General features: G+C 38.9%; 1 protein-coding gene across 7 annotated transcripts in view; it reads right to left on the reverse strand.

The window, feature by feature from the left end:
• Positions 1 to 13,223, reverse strand: part of kif21a (kinesin family member 21A) — a 57,341-nt gene that overhangs the window by 11,260 nt on the left and 32,858 nt on the right. For 2 of the 7 annotated variants that reach the window (XM_084934199.1, XM_084934196.1), the window contains 14 exons: positions 12,593 to 12,781; positions 11,712 to 11,911; positions 11,483 to 11,590; positions 11,312 to 11,380; positions 11,024 to 11,169; positions 10,168 to 10,312; positions 9,625 to 9,819; positions 8,753 to 8,854; positions 7,617 to 7,782; positions 6,945 to 6,965; positions 6,157 to 6,214; positions 5,758 to 5,812; positions 5,471 to 5,670; positions 4,719 to 4,844 (listed from right to left, as the gene is read on the reverse strand). In XM_084934199.1, the coding sequence (XP_084790325.1) occupies positions 4,719 to 4,844; positions 5,471 to 5,670; positions 5,758 to 5,812; positions 6,157 to 6,214; positions 6,945 to 6,965; positions 7,617 to 7,782; positions 8,753 to 8,854; positions 9,625 to 9,819; positions 10,168 to 10,312; positions 11,024 to 11,169; positions 11,312 to 11,380; positions 11,483 to 11,590; positions 11,712 to 11,911; positions 12,593 to 12,781 (1,780 nt within the window). The remainder of the gene's footprint in view (positions 1 to 4,718; positions 4,845 to 5,470; positions 5,671 to 5,757; positions 5,813 to 6,156; positions 6,215 to 6,944; positions 6,966 to 7,616; positions 7,783 to 8,752; positions 8,855 to 9,624; positions 9,820 to 10,167; positions 10,313 to 11,023; positions 11,170 to 11,311; positions 11,381 to 11,482; positions 11,591 to 11,711; positions 11,912 to 12,592; positions 12,782 to 13,223) is intronic. The other 5 variants (XM_084934201.1, XM_084934198.1, XM_084934203.1 and 2 more) reach the window with 3 other exon arrangements.

Consider the following 13,223-nt stretch of genomic DNA (forward strand, 5'->3'; position numbering starts at 1 on the left):
CTCTCTCAGTGATGCAAACCAAAAATAGAAAGAGATGAAAATAAGAGAAAAATGATGAGACAGCTGTGAAAGGAGTCACCTTTGTGTTGAAAGAAAGGAAAGACAAGCCAAGAACCTATAAATAATCGAGATGATTTCTTTTGCAGCCTATAATTGATTGAAACACCCAAAGAGCCGAAGACAGGTGATCACTGGAAACCCGTGGAGTCTTCTCATCGGGGACTGAGAATTCTGCAGCATCTCAGTAAGCCTGGTTGATCACTAATTGGCTGGCTGTGATAGTGTAATTGTAAAATTTCATAACCAGCGAATCTGCAGCATGAGCTATCCAAACGGTGACAGTTATCATTAGTAGGTTTTTGTTCTTCAGGCTTGAAGCATGAAAAACTTCACAGATGTGAGAAAAAACAATGGCAGGAGAGGACTGCAGAGGGTTCAGGTTCAATACCAACAATGCACTAAACACAGTGATGCTGTTTGGCTTTGTTCCAATTATCTTATGGTCTTAGAGAAGACATCCATTCATTGATTTTAATCATGTTTTAACATGTTTGTTTTTTTCCTGGGTAACTCTCGCACAAAGTTGCCAAAGCAGTGGGGGAGGAAACCCCAGAGAGAACAAAACCAAAGAACGGCCCTGCAGCCTGCAACAGACTGGCGTGCTCCAGGAACAAGCTCCAGCCCGACTCTCACCATGAACTGGCTAAGGGGAAGAAAACAGATGGATGGATAGGTATGGCAAATCAGCAACAGCCCAAAAATAAATAAAGTATTCATACTTGTTTGGATCAGAGAGTGGAGCAAAGCTACAGTAGGAGGAAGCTGAAGGACAGGTGCAGGCATCCCTGAGGGGATGATATTCTGATATTCCTGGGGGCTGATTAGCTACTGATTATAAAACGAACTGCTTCCTATTCCTGAGTTCCTGAGTTGTTAGCTGCAGTGCAGCCTCGAGAAGAGCTAATTGTAGTGTGAGCGTGTACCCATGAATAAAAAGGCATTTTAAAAACATAACACATGGGAGGAATACATTTTAGTGTAATATACTGAGCATCTATATTTTCCATACCCATCAATTACTTCTGCCTTCCATAAAGCGATTGGAATTATACAGATTTTTACCAAAGCGATTTAGTAATAATTTTCCTAAGCTTTTACTTCCAAATCTGATAAATTATGTCTTCACATACATAATGACGTTGCACACACACTGAGAATGTACTTTCCATTAAGCAGAGTGTAGCAGCTAATATAACATGACTTACATGTATGGACTGTGGATGGAGAAGTAGGAGTGCCTTTTAGAATTTGTAAGTGCTTTATTAGTTTGTTAGAGGAGCTGCAACTTTGATTAATAAGTGTGACAACTGTGGCTGAAAGGCCTCTTCTCTGCCTCATCTCAGCTAACTGAAGTCACTGAAGTGGATCTCTCCAGTTCAGAGGAATCAGATGACAAACATTTTCTGTTTGCTATCGATATGGTCTAAGAAGCTTGTGCATTTTGAGTCCTCGACCTGAGTGTTTCCATCACAGCCATCTTGGTTGAAAAAAAACCTTGATGTGATGAGGTGGTGCAATTCTGACTCTAAAACTTGCCAATAATTAGTGAGTGACAAGCTATCCAATGAGCATGTGGTTTTAATACCACCGATAAATCTCTCTTTGGAAACAGACTTTTTTAAAATTCGATATGACACAAAATGAGTGACTGAGCCTATAAACTCAGCAGGACAGTGTTTACAGAGGTCAAATCAAAGCCATTTTCCCAGAGACTTCAAACGCACCAGACATATTTTGTAAACACAACACCTCGCGGCTTTCAGCGTACAGATTTAAGGTATTTTCACACTGGCTTCTTTTTTCCATTACAGAAGCCACGACTATGTTTTATACCAGGTATTTTAAGCGTTCGCACTAATTGAGAGATGTCAATGTCTCTGGGCTACAAACATTGCTGGACTAAAAGGCTAAGTTTGAGCCTTTAAAATACAAAATCTGAAACTAAATAGATGTCACAGTGGCTACCTTTATCTCTTCTGCAGTCTTTTAGCCAAAGAATCAAAAACAATATGGTCTTAAATGTTTCTACACACATATAGGCTCCACTTTACAATGGTACAATATGCTTTTATAAACTTTGAATGTCTGACATTGTCTTTTATTATATTTATGTACAAAATCCACATGTATTAACCAAATCATCATTGCAGTTACTTGGGACAGAGTAAGCATTTGGCCAGTATTTAACAAAATAACATTTCAGAAAGCCCATCTGATCCAACATTTGCAGTATGCCTTAGGTAACCTGTCATACGGCTTAAGTGGCTATTGAGAAAAGCAGTAGGGGAGAGACAGGAAATGGCAGGCAGCTCTTCAGGTTTCTGAAGGTAGGCAGAATCACTTCCAATTAAGCTACTGCATAATTAAACTGTGGACTAAGCTGTTAAAACACTGCTGGCAGGAGTGTGGCAGGACTGCATGAAGAGAGCAGATGCACATGCTGCATTTATGTCATCGAAGCCACCAGCAGGATGGTTTTGGCAGTAAAGCGTTGTCACTTGTTCACACTCATCTGAAGCTAATAAGGATTACTGAAATGTTTGCTGCTCAGTCTGGTTTCTTAAGATTACCAGTTGGTTGACAGTAAGCAACTATCATTCTGTCAACAAATCATCATGCCATTAAAGTTCCAGTTTTAGAGCAACAATTTATTCTCTTTTTACACAAAAGCCTGGCAGACCTCAGGCATTTATTACCCTTGTTTCACTTAAAACCTTATTTATATGTAGTCCTAGATCCCCCAGTTCAACAGGTATTACCATCTTCCCAGCATACGCAACACTTTCCCCCCCAAATCCGTCTTTAATGAGGTCAAATTAGAGCTCTGGGAGAAAAATCTGAACACTGTAATTTTTGGAATATATTTAAAGAAAAATGATTCATCTTGTGTCAAAACAGCTTTTAATGACTGCTTAAATATAACAATAGCTGAGCATGTGTGTGACTAGACTGCACACCAGAAAGAAATTGGTGGATGGTGGATGAAAAAAAAGAAGGAGAAAATGAGGCAACTCGTTTTAACAAAAATGTCATGTTTAGCCTGAGGGTGGTGGCAGAGTAAATGCCATGCTGTAGCCTAGAGAGTTTATCCTGTTGGGTGTCCTTGCCTAATGGTCAAAACACAAACAATTTAAATGCAGCAACCCAGGATGCTTCCCATACAAGGCGGCTTGTTGCTGGCATTTTCCTGCCATGTCATAAAAACACATACATAAACTTGTAAAAGATCACAAACAGCTCTTGCAAACTATATATGACATTTAATATTTGTATGTATATTTTTATCTCTCTTCTTCATTTCCACCTTATCCTCCTCACCTCAAGCGTCACCTCCTGAAATGATATCAGGGCTCTAATAAACAAAAATGTGCATAAACATGTTTAATTATTTTGAATATTGTCACAATTACTTATTGTCAGCAGATTAGACAATAAAACTAAACCAGAGCCTTGCTGGTTATAAGCTAACATTATTCCAACTAATGTTGGACTCAAATGTTTAAAAATAAATAAATAAATAAAAATAATAAATCACACTTTCCCTCTGAGTTTATTCACCAAGTGACCGAGTCCAACAACATTACAGCGACTGCAAAAAAAGTTTCAGTGACAGCAGCTAAGAGCAACAAAATCCACTAAAACTCAACAACTAACCTCAGTATTGTCATTAGACATCAGTGAGCTTCACCGATTCATAAACTCGTATCAGACTCAGAAGGTTTACAGCCTCCTCCAGATTAAATGGATGTAAACAAGCAGCATACTGCTGAGGTAAACGGCAGATTGGCAGTCTACACTCGACGGCCAGCATTGTTTGTCCTTAACCGACCACTGTATCTAGGATTAGGTGCTTAAAATTGGGAAGGGTAAGAATAGAATTCAGTTGACTGCAATCTACTGACATCTAGTCATGAGCTTTTATACACTACCTTTAAGCAGTAACCCTCAAAACCACTGCAATCAAGACTCTTGGGTATAATTACAGATACTGACATCATGGTCACATGTAATAATTATGATTCCTAAATAGTTAATGCAATGTTATTTTTCATTATTTTGACAAACCACTTAGATTTAATCTTCAAGTCTGTACTACAAATACATCTTGACCACTTTCACAGCACTAATGTTTTTGAAGTTGCTCATATTCTAAAACAGGATGACAGGCAATGAAGAAGAATTCTTAAGATATAATCAAAAACTGATGTCAGTATTTTTCAGTTGATGCACAGCCAGTTTTATAATAACCGTTCGCTCACTGTTCAATCTTTCTATTTGAATCTTACGCTGGAAAACTTACTGGTGAGATAAAGAAAAGTAAAGAGAGCGATTTCTGAACAGGACGTCAGGAGCAAGCGGATCAATTAGCAAGCAAACAATGAATTTGATCCCAAACTATCAAAAATACAGTAATCACCAGCTTTCGACATTAGAGCTCAGAGAAGATATGTGTTATTTAAGTTAGGCTGGGGAAAAAATTACTTCAAATGAAGCCTAGAGCTTGGCATGTGACGGTCATCAAACAAGATGCAGAGCATTATGTAGACACCACATGCTTTTCCAAACCAAGAAACCAGAAGGAGGAGTATTAGTAGGGTCAAAGTGAAGTAGTTTTGTCTTTAAGCTCTGTAGCCACGATGATGGCATCAAGCTCTTACTGTTTAATGTCCTTGACCTTTGCCCTTTCAGCCGCTGCTTGTGCCTTGTCATAGGTCTTCCTGCGCGAGAGCGGGGAAGGCTCAGGAGCTCGCTTTTCCACGCCTGGCAGATTTCTGGAGCCAGAACTGAATGTTCAGTTTTACCGATTTATCCACAAACAACACAGATAGTATAACAAAAAAAAAGATTTTTAAAACAAATGGAAATGAAACCGATACAAAATAATGGCAACAATGGCGAGATGAGCATGCAGTACACACAGAAATACAGTTACCTGATGTTACAGTTCCAAAACAGTGATGGTTCTTCGTCAAGCTCATGTTTAACAATGAGTGCAGTGTGTGCTGCACATCCACAAATATAATTCTAACTGTATCATTTTTGATGGATTATTATCAGCTAAGGTTTATTCTTACATAAAGCAACTGGCTCCATTTTAAAGCACTGCTTGTCACGAGACATTTAATGCAGCCTGGTTAGTATTTCTTTTATTAGTGTGCAACTGACCTGGAATGAGGAACGGCAAGGGAGACTTTTGCAGGGCACAGTAATAATCAAGCAATACAAAATATTTGCTCGTCTCTACATGCTTTTTTCAAATAGATTCATCAATTGCTGTAAGGTATAGCAAAATGTGAAGGTGCTTGTAAACAATATATAACCAAATAAAGCAAAGAAGCGCAGCAACAACATGCAGGAAAAAGAGAAGGAGGAATTAATCTGTTAGTAAGAGTGCAGGGCCTGAACTTACATGCTGCCCAATTTAGAGGAAAAGCCAGGGGAGAGAGCTGCGTAGTCCCTGACTGAGCCTGACAAGTCCATGTCTCCGCCCGCATCGGGTGTTTCAGCTAACGGCAACATCGGACTAGAAAAGTCGACAGTAGGTGCATCAGGGGCAGAGTCACTGTTAGCGTAGAGCAACTCCATCTGAGTGGTCGTCCTCCTGCGAGCCTGTACAGCACAGATAAGTGAATAATTAAAAATACAGAAATGATTTTAGGATAAGGCATCAAACATGTGCAACAAACTCTACAATACCTTATTCCTTGTTTTGGTCTCTCCACAAAGTTTCATGAAATCTGTAGCCAGAGTGCTGGAGGAAATACAGACAAGTTTTTTAATGCAAACACTCATTAAAGAATGTGCTTGGACTACACTGCTCCTCTCTGCTTTACTGCTTTGCAGTATAATTAAACAATACTTCTCATAATTAACAAGTTAATTATAAGAATAGTATAAACATTAATGTGAACATAAAAGACAAAATGCAATTTCATTAAAAGAAACAATAAAACATATGTATATAATGCAATAATATAACAATTCATGAATTACCGAAGCAACTTAACATAAATGTGACAAAATATGCCACAAGATAATATTTGAAATCTACAAATACATTGTTATAGTACTTTTTAAGCACTATAACAGACTTACTTTCCCTCTGCAGAGGGGCTCTGGGCAGATTCGTCACTGCTGCTATCGTCCCCGTTTTCTGTCAGATGAGATCCGTGAACAGAGAATATTAGATGGAGTGATTTAGCTGAGATGACTGGTCAGCTAAAATGGTTCTTAGTAAGTATACTTTGCTAGAGACTTAAATAATTTAACTTCTTTATTTTAACCTTTGCAATTTTGATTTCTTTTGTATAACATGTAGAAAAATGAACAGATGAAGCAGATGAAGGGTGATGTCAGCACAGCGCCATGCTGTTTAATTGATAAACCTGGCCCTCGCCGAGCTCATTAATACCAGATGGCTCAAAAACAGATGAGGTTCAAAGTCAGAGAGAGGTCATATTGGGAAGATTTTAAAGAGACATGTAAGGGAGCTGATATGAATGTAAAAGAACCAACATGAGATAACAGGGTGGAGGAGTGCAAGAAATCATTAGTCTGCTGGTCCTGATGGGTCAGCTGACCTACAAGGTCTAACAGAGCAAAATATCCACGTTATATGGTTCCTGTAGAAGAGTCTGGGGTTAGCAGGTGCTAAAACATGGAGGCTGTAGCACATGTGAGCTGCAAGGAGGAGGGGGAGGACAGAGGGTAGGAGGAGTGTATCCAGATAAGGAGAGGGGAAAGCTTCAGCCAACACATGGAGGGGAGCCTGGTTGCACTGCACCTCATGCACCTGTTTATGTTATGTTCAGTTAGTTCTCAAAGTGCAAAGGGAAGGAACCATGCATTCATAACTGATTAGAGTCCAATAGGGTTTCACTTACCAGGCGGGATGTTACCTAGCTCTGTAAACACATAAGAAAACAAAAAAAGGGAAAAGAAAAGATGGGGGAACAGAAAAAGGCAACGCACAAATCAAAAACCATCCCCCAAAATTCGAAAAAATAAATAAATAAATAAATAAATCGATAAAAAAAGATATAAAAATAAAATAAAATGCACCAACTGTCAGAGCATCCTACCGAACAGAGGCTGGCAAATTCAATATCAAAACAAAAAGAAGTAATCAGCTTTAATTACAAACATGTAAACAGAAACCGTATTATACTAATGTGATCGTATATACTTGTGTACACAGCACCAAAATGTAACCATGGAATTAACTGTCGGTTATACAACAGGGACGCCAGCTTCTATTCGGCAGAAGGCAACAAGCAATATCACCTCAAAAGGCCCAATCATGCAACTGACCAGTTACCCAGTGCACCTCCTGACAGCAAAATCATTTCTAACAAGAGTATGAAAGCAACATTTATGCTGCTAAATTTAAACACGTACACTCAGGGAGAGAAATAGATCTAAAACATCCCAGAATTAAATTCTAATCTCAGCTTTGCCTAGCATGATATCAGTGACACTTTCAGTGGGTGGGCAGGGCCTGGTCCAAACTGGATACGTTTTTATTTTATTGTATCTTTTCATTATTTTTATTCTACCTTGCAAAGCATTCCCCAGCAGCGCGTCCAGCTCTGGGTTAAACTCTGCCTTCTCCTTCAGCATGTGAAAGAGCAGCTGGTTCTGTGTGGCGCTGGTAATTTCAGTCTGCTTCAATCTGCCCTCCATCACCTTCACCTGAGACTCCCTCTGAGCTGCCTGCAGGCCCTGAAGAGGTCAGACCACAGTGTCAGGCCATTTCATCTGCATTTCATTTCATTTTTTGGTTAGAGTTGGAAGTTTCTGAGTTAATGCATGGAACAGATGCTACAACTTAATATCGTGCACATATGCAAATGCACTTGCGTGTCATATTGCTGATACTTGGGCTATATGACTACTGTACAGCAGTGGCTCTGAAGTATTTAGCCCCAATACAGATGTGGCAATTTTTATCAGTTATTAATAAAAAAAATTATCCAAGTTGAATTCTGGTTAAATAAAAGATCAACAGTGAAGGAACAACAAACAACAACAACATGAGACGTTGTCTCAGATCTTCTTCTTCCCTTTCACTCTCCGTCCCTTCCCCCCCCCCCCGTCTTGCAACCATGGGGAGCAGGGCTTTCAGCTGCTCTGCTCCATGACATGATTCCCTACCTCCTGATTTAAGAAACATCTCTTCCTTCTCTCTCTTTAAGTCCAAACTCAAAACCCACTTGTACAAAATAGCTTATCCCACATAACCTTTCCACTCTCCTATTTTATTTGTTTATGTCTTATGCTTTTATGATTCTGTAAACTTCTTGCTTTTATGTTGCTTTTATTCTACTGTGTACAGCGACCTTGAGTGTTTTGAAAGGCGCTTTCAAATAAAATGTATTATTATTATTATTATTATTATTATTATTATTATTATTATTATTATTATTATTATTATTATTATCATCATCATCATCATCATCTTCTCCCCTGGTCGCTTACAACCCACCTACAGTCAACTGGTGTCCTACAGTTTCTGTTACTATACAACTGCATTTCTTTCTACATACAGAGGTTTCTACTATTTTGCACATAAAAGACACGTAAGCTAAATAACATCTATGTATAATCATGTTTGTTGTATGTTATTCATAAGGAGAGGAAATGGTGATGTTTTCACTGAACAGGTGTGATTTCTCTTTCTGAAGGAGGGTACCTTGTTAATTGCCATTGACATGAAGTGATCAAGGAGAAAACGAGCCTCTGTCAGTGTACAAGAACCAATCACAGCAGAGACATCCACAGAATCACCCTCCTCCTAGGAGAAAGAAAAAGTAAAATTTGAAGACCATAGTTAAGAGAAATGAAATTCAAATTTCCAACCTTGTTAACATGCCCATATGTTGTTTATTATGTGCTACAATGCATATTTTTAGCAAAATGATCAGAGAAAGCCACTTTTTCTCTTGGAACTGGAGTCCACGGTACTTCAGGCACTGTGTTTGTGCTATGAAGTTACTGTTACAGTTTCAGTATTGACTCTCTCATAGTTTTCCTGACAGTAAAAATGTGTATGGGCTCTCCTGAGTTAGAGTGAAACACCCTTTATACAACTTAAAAAAGAAGAAATACAAAAGAAAAATGTAACTATTTTAATTCAAAGATATATTCTTTCAAATCCTTTACTCTTCAGTCAGCAAGTGCTAAGAACACTGAATTTCAGCTGATTGTGACATAATGAAGGTCATTCACATTCCACAGTCTATCCATTTCTTTTATATAGATGGTATCTGGCGACCTCCCCTCTGCCCAAGTTTTGACACCTCACTATATAATCAACAAAGATGCGATTTGACGACCATTTGAACAGTTTCCAGGTTTTTCCAAGGGTCGTCCTATTAATCTGTATAGGCAGAGATCACCATCACTAACTGCTGATTCACACCCGGTCATTTTATTCTGGAAGCAGGCCTGAAAATGTCTCAGTTCAGAAAAAAAAATAAAAAAAAGGGTTAAAACAAGCTAAACAACCCGTCTGAGGTTTTCAATATCTGGCTGCCAATTTCCAGAATCAGCAGGCTCTCTTACCTTGGTTTCCTCCATCTGCATGATGTTGGCCTGACAATCTGCAATACTGTCATTAATATAGTCAATATTGGCTGTCAATGCTTCCACTTCCTCATTGATGGGAAGAACAGTCTTCTCTGCCTCTGGCCCCTCTCTGAGCAGCCGGTCCCTCTTCCTGAGGACCTTCTCCTTGCGCTTGGTGAGCTCCTCCCTTTGCTGTGTGTTAAAAATGAAACAAATTCTTATATATTTTCAATCACTGAGTCATTTCTGAATATGGGAAAAGTCACAGACGATGATTAAATTAACCTAAAGCAATGACATGTTCTTTGAAGCTCATTGATAAGGAAACACACAAGGATGCAGAGCAATATTAAATGAAACAACTGTTTTTGCTGCATTAAGCTTAACAACAGCCACAAGGTCATAGATTTTAAAATTTCCCTACTGAAGATAAAAGAACAATTTAATGTCTTCCAGGAATCTAGCAAGATATCTTTTAGGTCTTTCTCCTGATCTGCTAACATTCAAAATCTATATAACTGTCCTGCTTTAGGTTTTTACCTTGAGAAGGCGGTTCATGTCGGTTTCCATATTAGAGATGGTCATCCTCTGCATGATGACATCAGAGATACGCCGCTCCAGGGACTGCCATTTGTTGCGAGCCATTCTGGTGCTGTAAACACTTCCTGTGCGCCTGTAAGAAGACCTGTACATGCAGCATCACTCATCAGTAAACTGTCCGATTAATACAGCCACTTATTTAACACCTAAATGTACAAATCCAGGGAGAATGTATATAGTGATTAAGAAACCCTCCATCGACAACAACTCAAATGTTCACATTGTGTGCATTTTAAAGTGGATTTGGACTTTTAGCTTAGCATAATTTAGGATTAGTGAAGTGTTTCAACTATTTGTCCTTTTAGGATATTTAATTAGTACACATTTTAAGAGTTTATCAAATATATTGATTTTTTATTCATTCTGACAGCTAAAAGTTTTACATAATAGCCATCCATGTGTTAATACTTTAAACTGCTAACCGTATGTTTTACCTAATAACATTCATCTGTTTATCTTTCATTTCATGCGGTCAGCTTATACTTGTAACCATTTATCCATACTTTTATCCACCAATTCAACTCTAAAGCTATACTGTTAATAAGAATTTCAACTGCTAGCCACAGTTTTGCCTAGATCTTTGGGCAGCAATCTCAGATACTCAGTACTAATCACAGATGCAAATAACTGAAGAAGAGATTTAGGTTTCATTTTATGAAATGAGGCAGGTAGGGTGTTCACTGTTTCCTGAAAATGTCTGCAGTGTCTACATCTCAGAGCCTTCCTTCCAGCCGGCCTCTTTAAAAAAGTAAAAAATTATGCACCCAAGCAAACATTTGCGTGCACACAGACTCACCAAGTGCCATTGGGAGCACTGTTGCTGGAGGAGTACATGCGTCCAGAGGGGGGTCTGTGTGAGGAGTCCTGGACTGGTTCTGGAAGATTGACCTTTCGGATCACCTTACCCGAAGTAGGCCTGACCTGCCTCCTCAGAGCTGTCACCTGACACACAGAGCTTACTTGTCACACCAAAAAATGTGTAAACACAACATATACCGGACATATGCTTGCATCTACAGTCTCACAAGTACAATTAAAGTTCAATCTGCTTCCTCTGTCAGAAATATGTTTTGATGCCTCTCACCTCCTCAGTCTTCCTCCTCAGAATAAGTTCCTGCTGTCTTTTCTGAGCTTCCAATAACTTCAGCTGATGCTGAGGAGGAAACATGAATATAGTATCATCAAAGAAAGTAATGAAACTCGTGGCACAGACCGTGATATAACTGCAGAAGTTTATAAACAGACTGTTACTAACCTCCTGCTTGCGCTGGTCCTTCTTCAAAGAAGCTATTTCTCGGTTTCTGCGAGACTCGTTCATCCTGTTCTTCTCCTGTTGCTCCTTCATCTGCTTCATAAGACGGACCTGGATAGATCATATTAAACAATATTGGGCTTAGTAACAGCACACATGTAAACTAGAGAGCCCGCATCTCCAGTTTACATGAGTGTCATATCTGGTACAGTTATATCTCCTTAGTCCATACCTTAGTCCTCTTCATTTCTGCCACATCCATCTGAAGCTTCTTCAGCTGTTTCTCGTACTGTGATTGGTTCTTGAGTAGGCGGGCATGCTCCTTCTGGGCCGACTGGAGCTTTTGAAGCTCCTTGTTCATGATGCTCAGCTTCTTCTCATATTCAGCCTTGATTTTGCGAGCCTTATCCTCTGTACCAGTTTCTACTGAACCTGAAAATATTCAGAAAAAATATAATACTATAACATTTTTTAAATCCAACACTGCTGTGGGACATGCTCCCCCAGCTGTGTGTGCCTGACTATCTGCAGGTGGACTAACTGAAATCTCAACATTAGGCTACCAAAAATAAAAATAAATAAAATAAAAATACAAAACAGATTTTGTTTCGTGTAAACCTATCTGGAGAAAGTGTTTGTGAACAGAATCACACTTTCACTTTGCAGACAACATGTTTTACACACAGTTGGTCAACTAGTCTGTGTGTGTGTGTGTGTGTGTGTGTGCTTTTTGACAAAACTAATAAGTCTGGCTTTAAAATCCATTCTTTTAAAATCCGTCTCAGACAAACTTTGATGTATTAACTGTCCCCGTCTGCCAGCACACGTTCATAAACAGGTTTTTCATTATTAAAGAAAAACAAAGGCTCAGATCAAATAAGTAGGCTATAACATGAATTCTTCCAAGCTTAATCAGAAATACCAAATATACTTTCTGTTTGAGATTGAAATAAGCTGATCAGAGGCAGAGATATGATGAACCAAACCCACAAGTGCCTCCTGGTGGATGATTTCATCCAAACTGTCAGAGCACATGTAAATAAATTATGTCTCACACTGCAGTGCTCTCCCCTCTGACTGATATGTGACCTCCCACTTCCCTCGTCGTCTTACTCATGTTTTGGAGGACGCGGTCCCTCTCCAGCTGGGTGTCTCGGATCTTGCACTGCAGCATCATCAGCTTCTGTTCGTACTGCTGTTTCAGTGTGTGTAGACGCCGCTGGCTGTTCTCCAGTTCGTCAATCAGCTTCTGCTTAATGGCAATCTCACAGGTGATGTTGGCCAGATCTGCCTGGTAATTCTCTGTGAGACACCGACGAGCTGATTAAGTATCGACATCCGCAGTTACAGGCATAAATCTCAAGTAGTTCTTGTATTTTGTTGTTAGAAGATCCATTTAAATAATCTTGGATTACACATAGTCAGGTTTCATTTGTTTAGTCCCATGTTCAACTTGAAAACTGAAAAGAAGTGAAAGAAAATTAATTTGTACTACTTCATATTTTATCTTAGAAAAGGTGTTTTTGCCCACCTGAAAACATGAAATGCTAAACCTAAAAAAGTTTTAGGCAGAGCCTAAAGAATATCACAAGCAATTACATCAAATTATGTTTTTGTAAACCAATTTTGTTAATTGAGTAATTGGGTCTTAATTTATGTAAGCAGACATTTTTGTTTTGCTCATTGCCCTTCATGCATATACCCCTCAAAGTCTGGGAGTGAGTATATGCATGAAGGGCAGTAT

The sequence above is a fragment of the Perissodus microlepis genome, chromosome 7 (genome assembly GCF_051167445.1).
Source record: "Perissodus microlepis isolate ML-2025 ecotype Zambia chromosome 7, ASM5116744v1, whole genome shotgun sequence".
Taxonomy (NCBI): domain Eukaryota; kingdom Metazoa; phylum Chordata; class Actinopteri; order Cichliformes; family Cichlidae; genus Perissodus; species Perissodus microlepis.